The sequence below is a fragment of the Oryzias melastigma genome, linkage group LG14 (assembly GCF_002922805.2).
Source record: "Oryzias melastigma strain HK-1 linkage group LG14, ASM292280v2, whole genome shotgun sequence".
Classification (NCBI taxonomy): domain Eukaryota; kingdom Metazoa; phylum Chordata; class Actinopteri; order Beloniformes; family Adrianichthyidae; genus Oryzias; species Oryzias melastigma.
The window spans coordinates 7,196,187-7,211,370 of NC_050525.1; the positions used below are offsets into that span (position 1 = coordinate 7,196,187).

The 15,184-nt window shown below is 40.4% G+C and overlaps 1 protein-coding gene across 2 annotated transcripts; it reads right to left on the bottom strand.

The window, feature by feature from the left end:
• Positions 1 to 1,204: 1,204 nt before the first annotated feature.
• LOC112139001 (myb/SANT-like DNA-binding domain-containing protein 2) lies at positions 1,205 to 9,691 on the bottom strand. 2 transcript variants are annotated; one of them, XM_024261704.2, is made up of 4 exons: positions 9,017 to 9,691; positions 7,324 to 7,579; positions 7,182 to 7,242; positions 1,205 to 4,075 (listed from the first exon to the last, which is right to left on the bottom strand). In XM_024261704.2, exons 1-4 carry the CDS (start codon positions 9,446 to 9,448, stop codon positions 3,202 to 3,204), a joined length of 1,623 nt encoding a protein of 540 aa, XP_024117472.1. In that variant the 5' UTR covers positions 9,449 to 9,691; the 3' UTR covers positions 1,205 to 3,201. The 2 variants fall into 2 exon arrangements, with proteins under 2 accessions (XP_024117472.1, XP_024117471.1); XM_024261703.2 differs by having other exon boundaries at positions 7,182 to 7,245; positions 9,017 to 9,688.
• Between the last annotated feature and the right edge of the window lie 5,493 nt (positions 9,692 to 15,184).

Here is a 15,184-nt window from a genome sequence, read left to right on the forward strand (position 1 = left end):
AGTCACGTTTTAATTTGAACACTATTTTTCCATAACTTTAGTTTTCAAAATCCTCTGATTCTTTAGGACGTTTGAAACTTTCTCCTCATTGAAATGCTTGAAATGTTCTGTGGGGTTCTTCCTCTAACTCGGGGGTGTCAAACTCAATCACAAAAGGGGCAAAAATCCAAAACACACTTTAGGTCACGGGCTGAACAAGAAAAAGATTTATTGAACACTCTGAAACTAAATTTTTAAAACTTTTAAACCATAACTTTTTAACATAATCATGTACAAGATATATAGCTTTACCTGCAATAATAGTGTGAGTGCTGTAAGCTGAATTTGGTCGCTGAAGATGCTCAAATTGATAGCTAAAAAAGCTGAAGTTGATAGCTGAAAACTCTGAGGCTGGTAGCCAACTAAAGATATTAGCTAAATGCTAAATTAGCCTAAAAAATAACTTAGGTTAGCCAAAACCGATAGCATGCAGCTGAAAAATTAGATGATCTTCAAAATAGCCTAAAAAAAGCCAAAATTAGCCAAAACAGCTAGCATTAGCTGAAATATTAGCTAAGCTTCAAAACACCCTCAAAAAGTAAAACAAAGAAGAAAAAAAAGCCTAGATTAGCCAAAGTAGCTAGCATGTGGCTGAAAAAATGGCTGAACTTCAAAATAGAATAAAAAGTTTAAAAAAAAAACTAAATTATCCAAAACAGCTAACGTGTAATATCAGCCTAACTCCAAAACAGCCTAAAAAACTTAAGAAAAACTTCAAATTACCCAAAACAGCTAGCATGTAGCTGAAATATTAGCACAACTCCAAAATAGCCTAAAAAAGTCTTAGTAAATGCCAAAATAGTCCAAAAAGCTAGCAGAATACCAATGTTTAAAACTTTAAAACCGTAACTTTTTAACATAATTATGAATAATAAAATTATTCCAGAATAAATCAACTTAAACTTTAAATAACTTTCTATATTTTACTTTCTATAAAAGTATATTCTGTCAAATTTATACAAGTTAGAAATAAACCCAAGAGAACATCGGGCCATTGATAACAATAAAATCAAATGATCTGGAGATAGAATTACAGATATCATTGCAAACAAAAGTTTGTTTTAACACAAACATTGTTAGCTGACGTTTCCAAAAGGACAGCTTACTGCTTCATTGAAATGATAGTTTGTTAAATGTAACGAAGGAAAAAAACATTTCACTGGAGTCACAAACAACAGCAGGTTTCCATTTATTGTTTTGCAAACATGTAAACATACAAGACAGTGACCGAAACAATCACAAACACAAGTGTCAGCATATTAGACAGAAAATACTGAATTCTTTGTGATAAACTGCAAACTCTTACATCTTCTCAGTTTGCAGAAGCTGGAATGCTCAAGAACACGGATACTCTTAAATATATATATATATACTAGATAAATATTTTCATATACATAGAAACATAAGAACTCCTCCACTTCAGTACGAGTCCTCTCCTGGCACATTGCACATCCCATCATGTGTTCATGAAGAAGTCAGACTAATCAAGTGAAGTCATTGACCGTCTGCGCATGGCTGGAGACCTGGAAGTGCAGTCTGCGCAGACGGCCTGATTCTCCATCCTTCTATCCTCAAAAGTTTCTGTTGTCAAGCAGGGGTGTAACGGATCACAAAATGGTTCGGATCGTGTCACAGTTTTAGGGTCACGGTTCGGATCATTTTTTGGATCAGTAAAAAAAAAAAAAAAAACAACAAGATAAAAGCTAAATTAATTTTTGGAAACACTTCAACTCATATATTCAATAATCATACAAAGTACTTCAGTAGGGCTGGGAACCTCAGGGTACATCGCGATATGATGCGATTCACGATGCATGGCTCACGATACCGATGTATCTCGATTAGGCAAATATTCCAAAAACCATTATATTACTTTGGTAATGTATGATATCTAACTATTTTTAACACAAAGTTATGGTTTAATTTTCTGTTTTTTGAACAATTTAAAACACGATATAATAATTTAACGCCCTTTCCAACATTAGAATAAAATTAACAATTAATATGAACTGGTCTTTACAAGATCATATTTTTAAAAAAAAATAAACAAAGCTCCAAATGTTTTGAGCTAAAATGCAGTATATCAAATGGACTTCTCACTTCAAAGAACAAAAACTGTGGAAATAAAAATTCATAATGCTGCATTTTAATTCATTTTACTCATGATGTCAGATAATTTATTATTATTGAGGCATAATATTAATGTTCAGGCTGTTATCATTGTTTATTGTTCATTATTTTACAGTGCCAGTATCCATATTTTACCTTTTAATTTCCTTCACTTTTCTTAAATAATCAAACCTTCAGTCACGTGCTCCACGTGTGAACAGTGAGCACACTTACCTGTTGGATCAATAACACCGCTAGACGTCTCATTTACGTCAGCGCCTCTCCGCTAGAGTTTCATGTATTTTAGCGCGGTGTTTGGACAGGTTACAGCCGTTACCGCCCTTAAAGTCCATGTGTTTGTTACATTAGAAACCGCGTGCGCTGTCTGCATCTACTTTAGAAAAACACACGCAAGGTGTGTGTGCACGGGGGGTGGGGGTTGGAGCAGTCCGCGGTACACACGTGTCCCGAACCGTGGCTTCTGATCCGTACGGACCGCGGATTATCCGTGATCCGTTACACCCCTATTTTCAAGTAGTGGTTCGGTCAGCCTGACCAAAATCAGCTTATGTGCCGGCGTTCCCAGTGAAGGGGCGGAGCCACTTGGGCCTGGCTGTCATCCCTGTTGTGTGTGTGAGAAAGCATTGCTGGCTGTCGGCCCGGTGAAAGTGCAAACTCCATCCGACGCACTGGACTCAGTTTCAGACTTAAACAACAAAGTAAAGGCAGTAGAGAACAAATCAAGGCTCCGCCCTGTTTTTCATCCCACTGAGGTAGACAGACGGATACTGCCGACCCCCCCGCGGACAAGCTGAGCGGACGAACAAACGGACTTCTACGGAAGTGCATAAAGGTGGCACATTTTGTTTTGACTTTCAGAAAATTCAGCTCCAGAACATCTACAGGAGGCTGCATTTCCAAACCCAAGAGCAACCGGAGTGTAGAGAAGCTAACCTGATCCAGCAGCCTTGGGCCGCTGGATCAGGTTAGCTGCTCCACACTCCGGTTATCGGACAGCGGCGCTAACCAAAAAAGTTCCGCCCACGCCGTCCGCTACAACGTTTTCTTGTAGTTGTACTTCAAAGGATAACCGACGGCAGTTTCCAGGCACTCCACCAGCGACCCGGCTGAGAGGAAGTCCAGCTCCACCTCGATGAACTTTACGTAAACAGCGAAGCGCTGCGAAGCCTCGCCGCCGTCCGGGCTCGGTGCGGTGCCGCTGCAGTTCTCCTGCAGGAAGCGCGTCACGGCGGAGGACTCGCCGCGGAACAGGAGCTTCCCGGAACCCTGAAAGTGCTGTGCCAGACACTGCTGGATGGTTCTGTCCTCGGCGATGCCCAGGTAGCAGTACGTGACCTTCTCCCCGGTCCTGGAGCTGATCTGACCTCCGTTTTCCGACTCGCACCGGAGCTGGTCCTCGCCGTCGGTGTGAGGTGAGGCGTGAGCGGCGCTGCCCACGACAGACTCAAAGCCGATGGCGTATAGTCCGTAGGTGTTGGGGATGTCCCCGGGCAGGAGGTAGTGGGAGGCGGCTTTGCTGCTTCCTGTGGCCCTGGACTGCGTCACAGGGACCCAGTCTACCTCCATGTGCAGCTCCAGGCAGCGCGCTTCACTGATGGTGATGTCCAGGAACTTGTAGTAAACATTCTTCCAGTTCATTTTCTGAACTTTGGTCATGATGACGCGGCCCTCCGGCTTCTCCGGGTTAAAGTACTCGCGCAGCCTTTTACCCAGCGGCACCTGCGAGCTGATTTCGGCGTAATGGTACCGGACGTCCTCGCGCCAGCGCGTGTTGTACCCCACGCCAAAGATTGCCAGCTTGTTGGAGAGGTGGAGTCGGGAAAACTCAGTCCATGTCTGGAAGTGCTCCCACTGAAGCTGCACCGACTCCAGGATGCGGATCACAGTCTGCATGGTGTCCCTCTTCCTGCACACAGACGACGCCACATGTCAGAGCATGCAGATTTCAACATATCTGATCCAGTTCATCAGCAGAGCTCTGGTACTGAATCTAGAGCTGCCACAAACAATTATTTTAGTAGTTGACTAATCACCGATTACTTTTTCTGATTAATCGGGTCATGCACAAAGTGGATGTAAAAACACATCTTAACCATCAGCAGCTTTATACTAACTAAAAACTACATATACATCATGAGCTGTGATAATGTTAGTGTGAATGCTGTAAGCTGAATTTGGCCGCTGAAGATGCTGAAATTGATAGCTAAAAATGCTAAAGCTGACAGCTGAAATCGCTGAAGCAGATAGCCAGCTAAGGTATTAGTTAAATAGCAAATTAGCATAAAAAATAAAAAAAACTAATTTTGCCAATACAACTAGCATGTAGCTGAAATGTTAGCTAAACTCAAAATTACCACCCTAAAAAACTGAAATAAATCCTAAATTAGCCAAAACAGCTAGCATGTAGCTGAAATATTAGCAAAATTCCAAAACAGACAAAAAAAAGCTTAAGTTAGCCAAAATAGCTAGTATGTAACTAAAATTAGCTAAACTCCAAAATAGCCTATAAAACCTTAATAAATGCCAAAGTAGTCCAAAAAGCTAGAAGAATGCCATTAAAACATTCAACTTTACGACACTCTGACTCCATATAACATGAAGTAACGACTAATCGACTATTAAATTAGTCGTTGACTATTTTAATAGTCGATTAGTCCTCGATCAATCGACCAATCGTGGCCGCCCTATCTGAATCTGAAGCTTTTTAAGTGTTCTAGACGAGGGGTCTGCAACCTTCAACACTTTAAGACTCACTTAGGTCCAGTTTTCACTGACAGCAACACATTAGGAGCTACAAAGGTTTTCTTCACCCTTTAGGTCATTTTGATAAATATAAAGGAACTATATTTTTTGGCATAAATAAAATATAAATTTAAATAGAAGACAGCCTTTTTTAAAATATGAAATAGTTTATAACTTCTGACAGGTTCGGATCACTTCCCATGAGGTAAAATAGCTGTCAAAATGAAACGTATTCATAAAGAAAAAGTTGTATTCATAAAGACAAATTCATATTTATAAATACAAAGTTGTCCTTGAATTAATATTTGTGCACATTATGTCTCTTTAGAATACGACTTTTCTTTGTTTTTAATAAGAAACTGTCAAAAATATACTTATACTTATACTTCGAATGCTGGAACATCGATCCAACTGAGTGAGAAGCATTAAAAATCATTTATTAAACTACAATAGAATTAAACTTTTTAAGAATGTTATTGATCCCCTGGCAGGAAAAGTATCTAGCTCTGCTGGAAAAAAGAAAAGGTTTTTAACAGTAAAAAAATCCCCGCGGCGGCAGGATCACTGTCTCTCTACTCGCTGGTGCCGGTGTTGTGTCAAGGTACGGTTCCCTGTCATAACTTGTTTCCCCATTCTCAGGCATCGTTTTGGCAGGGGAGTGTACCTTGGCACAACACCGGCCAGCAGTCCGTCTTGGGATAGCATGTTAGCGTGGGGGGTTCTGGCAGTTTATTCCCGGGACAGGCGCCCGCTCCAGATCCTGGACCTGTCCAGATGTTCCCTTCGCCCATCACTACCCTGGGCCAGGTTCTAGCACCGTGACCCCGAAAGGGATAGCGGCTTAAGAAAATGGATGGAAATAGCAAAAACAGCTAAGATAACTCGGAGATAAAGGAAATCCTGATCCTACAGACTTTTTCATTCTTATTTTTGGTTTGTTTTTACCACCGCGACAGTTGGCAACCAGGGGCCCGTTTCAAGAGGTTTTGGGGTCACAGCGCTGAGTGAATGGACCCTTTTACTTGTGACGCAATGGAGGAACAAAGATCCTTGTGAGACAGGATGATCACTCTTTTCAAATTTGAAAAATACAAACACAACCGATCAAGTGCTTATTGTTGTCACACCACGGCGTGCCACCGTCTTTCCCTCCACGTGCCCTAGGTTGCCAACCTGTTCTAAAGAGACGTTAAACGTAAAACTAAATGTGTTCAGATTTTTTCTGCAAAGTTGTGCACAAAATGTATACAAAATTTCCCTTTATGACTATGTTTCTTTTTGACAGTTACCTCACCTCATAACTTCCTTTCAAAATAAGAGACATTTTGTCACATCTCAATGCAGAGAATGTAGTAGTACGTACTGAAATGTCAGCTGTGGTTAAAAAAATGTAGTGTATTTTACCAGATGTGGTGCATTTCAGACAGAAATGTGTAAATTAAGCAAATAAAAATTAAATCAGAACAAACTTTGAGACCCTTGATAGATTTTTTTGGACTATATGGTGCAATAAAATCCTAGAAGTTTTTCTTTCAAAAAAAGAAAATCCACTTTATAATCTGGCACATCTTTAGGAGGAATTCTAGCTATGCATATTGACCTCCAATTGATTTTTTTATTGTCAAAAATGTTTTAGTGCAAATTTGGTAAGATAAGTTGTTTGATGGATTATTGGAATATTAAGACCATTGACGTACTGTCCTTCAACTGTTTGTGAATAAGCTGAAAAAATCGGTTTATATGACTCTTCAGTTTTGCTTGATGTGCCTTAGATTCCAAAATTCATGTCACTGTTAGAAATAAAAATATATATTTTTAAAGGGTACCCAAACAGGGGAGTTGGAGGCTGACTCCACCCACAGCTGGGGTGGGGCTTGAGGGCAGGACTGTTATCTTTATTGGAGCTGTAGATCAAAATGTGCAACTTGTGAAACTTACGCAGTTTGACTAATCACAAAATTCAACTGTAATGCCTCGATTCAGCCCTTAGGGGGCAGCACAGAGACGGTTTTTGACTATATTTTCAATAATGAAACAATTTTATTTTAATATATCAAAAATGTGATAATGACCAACAGACAGCACTTTTAATAGAAGTCAGCTGCCAAAAAAGGTTGACTAAGGGTTTGGTTACCCTTTAACCAGAGAGCCACAATAGAGGGGTTTAAAAGCCCCATGTGGCTCCAGAGCCTCAGGTTCCAGACTCCAGGTCTAGATAAAACAATCACAGACATTTTCCAACACAAACTTTAAAACATGACAACACTTACTGGCTTTGATCAGACAGCTCTGCTTGTATGTGTAGAAGTCTGTTTCTAGACAGCTGGAGGTCTTCTAGACACAAAACGCGGGACAAACATCAGCTCAGATCCAGCTATCCATTCCTGTCCTCTGCTGGCATCGCTGACTCACCCCCCTCCATGTCTCCCTCGTGGAAAGCCGAGTCCAGGACCTGGTTGCACCAGTCCTCCTGAGAGAACTCCTCCAGAGTGCTGCCGTCAGACTCCATCTCCTGATACAGTCCACTGCTGTTGATCAGCACTGGGGCGCAGGTCTGGGAGTCCCAGCCTCCCTGACCGAACACCTTCTCCAGCTGCTCCAGCGTGTAGCTGCTCTTCCGTTTGCCGATCCCGTGCTCCTTCACGCGGCTGTAGCAGCGCCGGAGAGTCTGCGGTGGACGGGAAAGGGAGACGTTTGGCTCAAGTCTTAGGACGGGGTCCTGGGGCGAGATGCCGTTTAATGGGTGAACATTTGAAGTGAACTGGCCTCAGAGTCTGATCTTTTCAGAAGACTTAATATGTTACAAAGGAACAGTCTGAAAAAGTGTTAAATATGTGAAGAAATTCTTCACCTAAACTGTTTCTATCAACTGATTTTTTTCAGTGTTGTTGTGCGTTTGCTCAGAAACTTTTGATGCACAACAGAAACACAAAACAAGCTTCAGTCTGTCAGCTGGTGACAGCAGAAGGGGGTTGGTTATCTGAACAACTAAAGGTTTTTGTGTAGCAACAGTTGTCATGCAGAAAGAAACACATCAAGAAGGTTTAGGAGGGTAAAAACAAAAACAATGATGTTCAGGCTCCCAGTGTAATAAGGCTGGTAACCTGAAAGCACTGCAAAGTTGACTTGTTGATCAGAAGTCCCAATGAAGCCCAAACCTGTAGGTGCTAAGAAACGCCCCCTACAGGCCATCAACAGATTACATCAAAGAACTGTGGTGTAATCCTCAAACTGAACCTGGATGACGCTCAGCTGCAGCCATAGTGGAACATAAGCAGAGGTCATCATGTCAGAGGTCATCATGTCAGAGGTCATCATCATCATCATGTCACTCCTACCCCACATACTGTCTGCTACTCAAACACTTCCTCAAAAACTGTTTGTAATCATGTTAGCTTTGTACACGATGTATAACCTGTAACAACACCAGGAATCAGTTCACTGTTGGTGTTTGTCATCAAGCTGCAGTAGAAGTTTCCTCTTGAAGGTTCTGCTGTCATGTGTTCATGTGCTGTTGTTGTGTTCACGTGTTGTTAATGTGTTTATGTGATGTTGATATGCTGTGTTGAAGTTGTGTTGTTGATATGTTGTGTCGTTGGTGTGTTGTAGTTGTGTTGTTGATGTGATGTGTTGTAGTTGTGTTGATGTGTTGTTGATATGTTGTGTTGTAGTTGTGTTGTTGTGACGTTTATGTGTTGTGTTGTTGTTGTGTTGTTGTGTTTGTGATGTGTTGTGTTGTCGTTGATATGTTGTGTTGTTGATGTGTTGTGTTAAGGTTGTGTCGTTGATGTTTTGTCGTTGTGTTGATGTGTCGTTGATGTGTTGTGTTGTAGTTGTGTTGTTGTGTCGTTGATGTGTTGTGTTGTAGTTGTGTTGTTGTGTCGTTGATGTGTTGTCGTTGATATGTTGTGTTGATGTGTCGTCGATGTGTTGTAGTTGTGTTGTTGTGTCGTTGATGTGTTGTGATGTAGTTGTGTTGTTGTGTCGATGTGTTGTTGTGTCGTTGATGTGTCATTGATCTGTTGTAGTTGTGTTGTTGTGTGTTGATGTGTTGTTGTTGTGTGTTGATGTGCTCCAGCCTCAGCCAGCAGCATCAGACCCTCACCTTCATCCTCTCCCGGCACTGGGACGGGGTTCTCTCGTAGCCCAGCTCCGACAGGGCTCTGGACACCCGCTCGTACATGGCGGGACCGGGGGCCTTCCCGGAGAACACGGTACCGGCCACCTCCAGCTGCTGCATCCTCGCCTCCGTCAGCCGCTCGTTGCCCCACACCGCGATGAGGGCGTTCGTTTCGGAGGGCGTCCATGACATCCCTCTGCAAGCAGTGAAGCTGTTGGAGGAGGATGAGGCCGCCGGGCGGCTCGCGGTCCCGGAGCCCACGTTCAGAGGGGAGAAGCGGTTCGGCGTGGACGGGTTGGACTGGCACTGGTTACTGTCGCTCAAATCCTCCGACTCGGGAGATGGCACCTCGGTTTTGGGGATCTTCAGCGGCCTTGTTATCTCCGGGGAATGCTCTGCGTTGCCGGACGCCGCCATGTTTCCTCTGTTGCTAAGGCCAGGGGGAGGGAAAGTGACGTACTGCGCGGTACGTAAGGAGGCGTGGCTAAAGGCGCGCTTGCTTCAGCGTGCCTCGTGCGTGCTGCAGATGTGCTGGGTTTCTTTTCCAGGAGACAGGGATGTTTGATCAGTAAAGCAAAGCAGTTTGTTGCTTTAATCATTTCTCATCCACAAAAACAACCGCAGGAACTTCAAACCTACAGATTTGAGGGAGTCAGAAAGTGATACGTACATGATTTAGGCTTTACATCTCAATTTAAGCAATTCTTTCTTAATAAATAAATAAAATAAAGAAGGTCCCTTATATCTATTAGAACTGATCAATGCGTGTTATTGCTATTTTAAAAAGTGACTTGTAATTGCCATAGGAGTATCTGAAACCAAAAATTAGAAATAATAAAATACAAATTTAGATTTATTTTGAAAATCCTGAGCTCGTTTACTTGTAGAGGAAGTTGATCTCTCTCTCTCTATGTAGGTTTTTGTAGTGGAAATAATAAAGTCACTCATTATTAGATTAAAATAAAGTTTTCTAAACGGAAACGTTTTAATATTAGGAGATTAACCAGAAGTTCAGCCATAGGAAAAACTACGTTTGTTGCTCCCATCAGAATCTGCAGCTTCAAACTTCTCATTACTGGAAAACGGAAATTAGACTTTTTTTTTGCACTTCTTTTCCATGTGATATTTGTTAAAAAAAACAAACTGATTATTGTGTGTTGTGGAAATACTTGTTGTGACTCCCTTTTCCTGTTCTTCCAGCATTCTCCAATCTTTCACCTCCAAAGGTGCTCTTCTTTTTCCACGCATCACTCCCTCTGTTCCATCCCATTAAAGGGCAGACGAGTCAAAGGCCACTTGTCACTGGGTAGTGATTGAAGCTTTTATTGAATTTTGAGTGTCTAATTGCTTATTTCAAGCTCAAATCAATGAAGGTGTCATTGTTTACTTAGTCTTTTCAAAGATATAGTTTGATTGACTTCCATCAGGGACTAATCCTTTCGGCCTGCTTCCCATCTGCCGGCTCAACAATTCTGTTATTCTGAAGTATGTAGTTCTAGTGGCTTTGTTACAACCGGTTAGTTACAGGCTGTCTGTAAGGGGAAGATGGGGAAAAAATGTACCTGGCACAGGTGTGCAGAGGATTGTGGGAATTTATTGTGGGGGAAAAAAAACGTAATTATGGGAATTTATGGCAAAATTAGATGATCGTGGGAATTTATTGTAAAAAGCAATGGAATTACTGTATAAAGCAATTCATTATGGGAATCAACTGTAAAAAGCAGAAGATTGTCACAATTTACTGTAATAAAGCAATGAATTGTGGGAATTTACTGTAAAAAGCAAATCATTTCTGGAATTTACTGTAAAATATAAAATATTGTGAGAATTTACTACATGGATTGTGGGAATTTATTTTAAAAAGCAATGAATTGTGGGAATTTACTTTATAAAGTAATGGATTTGGAAAATTTACTGTAAAAAGCATTGAATCATGGGATTTTACTGTGAGGTTTATGCACGCTGAAATGAAAGATGTAAAGTGTAAAGTGGCCGCATAAAAAGTTTTCTTTAGGCCAAAACGAGTTGGATGCTGTTCTACCTATGTGATTAAATTAGTCAAGGTTACAACATTTTTTTTAACTGTGGAGCACTCGGCCCACTTCCCTTCTGTAAATTTCTTGTTTCACAAAAATACTGATACTTTATTCTTTTCTTTGTTAGATCACTTTACTAAACGTGTATTTTTCACTTGTTTCTCTCAATGCCAGACAAACATGTAAGCGCAAAGCTCTATATTTATTTATTTAACAATTTAAAACTAATTTTGTTTTTTGGCCAGAGAGTCATTCCACATCTGGTGATGCAAATTTTTGAAAATCACATTGGAGTGACTAGATTTGGTTATCTCATGGTTCAGAACGTTCATCCAGTGTCACCACACTTAAGGACAACTTATCCAAAAACGACAAACTACTGGACTCCTGAGAAGAAAAAATAATGTTATGGCTGTCCAGATACCCAAACTCCATACTTTTTTTTGGTTGTGACTTTAACATTACTCTGAATAACACACTTGATAAATGGGCTCCAAGACGGGAAACTTCATATAACACTAATCTCAAAAGATTTTTGAATGAGTTCAATATTATGGATGTTTAGAGAGAAATTTCCCAATGAAAAACAGTTCACCTGGACTAATAAAACAGGTTCTAGGTAATCTGGTATTGTCTCAGGCTGTGTAAATAAAGATAACATCACTGGTAATATCATACCACACCCTCTGACAGATCATATAGCTGTTTATATTAACATCCAAATTATTACTCCTGACAGTACTATTCATAAATTCAACTACCGGTACTAGAAGCTAAATCATTATTTACTAAGGCATGAAATAGTCAAAATTCCATCCATCCATTTTCTTGACCGCCTCTTCCCTTTCGGGGTCGCGGGGTGCCGGAGCCTATCCCGGCTGCTGATGGGCGAAGGCGGGGTACACCCTGGACAGGTCGCCAGTCTGTCGCAGGGCCTCAATCACACACATTCACTCTCACAGACACACCTAGGGGCAATTCAGAGTCACCAATTAACCTATGAAGCATGTTTTTGGACAGTGGGAGGAAGCCGGAGTCCCCGGTGAAAACCCACGCATGCACGGGGAGAACATGCAAACTCCACACAGAAAGGTCCCAGCTGGGAGTCGAACCGGGGCCTTCTCGCTGTGAGGCGAGAGCACTAACCACTGCGCCACCGTGCAGCCCCATAGTCAAAATTGAAATTACAAAATTAATTTCTTATTACTGGAATAAGGCAAATAAAGAGAACCAATTGGTAACTTTTTAAATTTGAAACTTGTAAATTCTTAAGAGAATAAGGTAGTCAAAATGCCAAATTAGGGAGAAAGAAGTGGCAAGCAAAATGATGTCTTACTATCAAAAAGACCAGAAGAGGTTGAGGAGGAGAGACTTGAAAAAACAGATGAACAAACAACTTTATCAATTGCCTAAGTATTAACAGCACTATTTCCGACAATCACTAACATCTTTCAACGTTTTGTGCTAATTTCTATTTTCATCTATGCAACTCAAGATACAATAAAAAACATTTTTTCCTTATTTCTTAACAATATCCAAATTCTCAAAGCTATTAATGATGAGGACAGGAGTCAGTACGACAGCCCTCCCTCACTGGAGGAAGTAGTCAACTCCCTCCTCGCTCTGAAGGCCGACAAATCTCCTGGTACTGGTGCTTAATCTGGAGAATTTCACTAGGATTTTTCGAATAATAATTTACGTAAGTAATAAAAGGTACCCTCACCAATTTTAATAAAAAAATTACATTTATTTTATGAAAGTCCTGCCGAACCATATTTTCATTTTCTGTGTTAAATCGCTCACAAACCAAAATACAAATTTGGATAATCCTTCAAAATTTGAGGTTTTATTGAGAATATCGACCTTTCATTTGAACAGATATTATTCTAACAGGGTCTGTTTTGCTTTATGTTATTTACACGTCTTTTAAGCATGATCGAGCACAAACACTGAAAGATTGTTTCAAGATGCACGGCTACACGTGTTTTAACTGTGCCCAAGGCTAAATGTAGTTGTTGTAAGGTATTTCTTGTCTTTGGGGGTATTTTAAGGCGTAATTGTAAACATGTAATCTTTACCAATGTAACAGGTTTACAATGTGTGGTATAATTAAGCAAAATTGTATTTTTCTTAATTTTTATTTTACACCTGGTTATTGGGTCGCATGCTAATAGGGTCCTTCAGATCCTGAATATAAGTTGATCCCTCTTCCCTTTTGTTGTTTTCTTAATTTTGATGAGGTGAGTGTAGCGGATATATTTTCCTTTATATTGAATTTCTGTGCTAATTTAACTTTGTATGTTTTAGTTTTGGGCACTGTGGGAGCGCGGCACATGCTGACGCCATATTTTGTTATGGCCAGAGAATAAAAGGAGACAGTTCCAATACATTTCCTCCGGCGTCTCGTGGCTTCCTGATGCAGCACACCGAAAAAGTAATAACACAACGCAGAGCAGAGATGAAGACGGTTACAAGGTTATTTTAAGTGAAGCCACATATTTTCAGCTTTCAAAATAACAGCAGCTAAGACAGAAGTTCAACTCTGGCTCATTTAGAAAATTATACGTAAAAAATCATTCCTTATACATATTTTTGACGGTTTTAAATTAGGGGAGCTACATCAGAAAATAACACAACAGTTATTCGTTTTTTCTTTATTGTAAGACATGTTGAAATAGTCTTACTTTAGTTCTGTTTTTAGTGATTTTGTGAACACGGAAATGTAAGCAACTTTAACTGAAAACAGAAAATATTCTGCAGCTCCCCGTCTTATCTCCATCGCGGAAAGCTAGCATTAGCATTAGCTTAAATTAGAAGAAGAAATCTTTATTATTTTCATAATCAAACGACTAGTATTCAATGAAGTTCCTGTAATCTTCATCTAACTTTAACTGGGTTGTCAGACAGAAATAATCCCCGACTCGTTTAATATCATCTATAGGAATTTGGGGAAGCAGCTGAGCAGCTTTCTACAGGACGACTGACATTTGATCTAAGAGGGGAAAATTACTACAACCAAATGGGACATTTATAAAATAAATATTGTACACATTTTGGTTACAATTGAGGTTACATTTCATTAATTACGCAAAATTGCTTTAAACAGCGTTCAGCTTTACCGTTCTAAACCCGAAAACTGGAAGTCACATTTTGTGTGACGTTACATGAAAGAGGATCAATTTGACAATATGTTTAGCATTTTCATTACATTTTGAAATGCCACATGAAACTTTGAGGAAACAGAAAGTCGGTGTGTGTTGACATGGTCTTAGGGATGCAGCTGCTTAATGAGGTTGTTAGCTGAGATCTCATTAGAAGTCTATGCAAAGCACACTCCGACTTCACAGATTTACCATTCAGAAGCAGGAAGGTCAGATCCTCTATGGCCTCATTGATGCTTTAATATTCCAGAAAGCACATTTGAACAAAATAGTGATGATCTCTGTTAATCTATGTGCCATCAAGGAGAGGCCATGACATTTTTGGGACATGAACAGACATAATTTAAACTTAATGAGATCAGACTTCATTTGCATAGATTCAGAATACAATTCTTACCTTTTGGTTTGCTGATCTCTCATTTTACCATTTCAGAGATCTTTATAAAAATATTTTCTCGCAAACGAAAACGATTACTGACATAAGGTTGAATGAAGATGCATATAATTTTTACACTATAGGGTGAAACTGAAATATTCATAGTGACTTACATAAAAAAACATAAAGCGGCTGGGTGGCTCAGTGGTCTAGGTGAAGGGCTGGCAACGCAGAAGCCCTGGGTTCGATTCCCAGGGTTGTCCACTGATCCCCACCCAGATTGGGTCCTTAGGCAAGACCCTTGACGCTGCTGCCTAACTGGGTCCCTGTGCCCCTCAAGTACAGGGTTGTGTCAGGAAGGGCATCCGGCGTAAAAACTCTGCCAAATCACTGATGTGGAACAGTGGGTGCTGTTACGCTGTGGCGACCCCGAAAGGGATAAGCCGAAAGTGAACTACTACTTACATAAAAAACATAAACAATGATTTTCATAAAATATGTCCTTAAAGATTGTAATCTGGGATTATTTGAAAGGAGGATTAAAATGGAACCCATGTTTTGCCAAAAGCTACCAGACAGA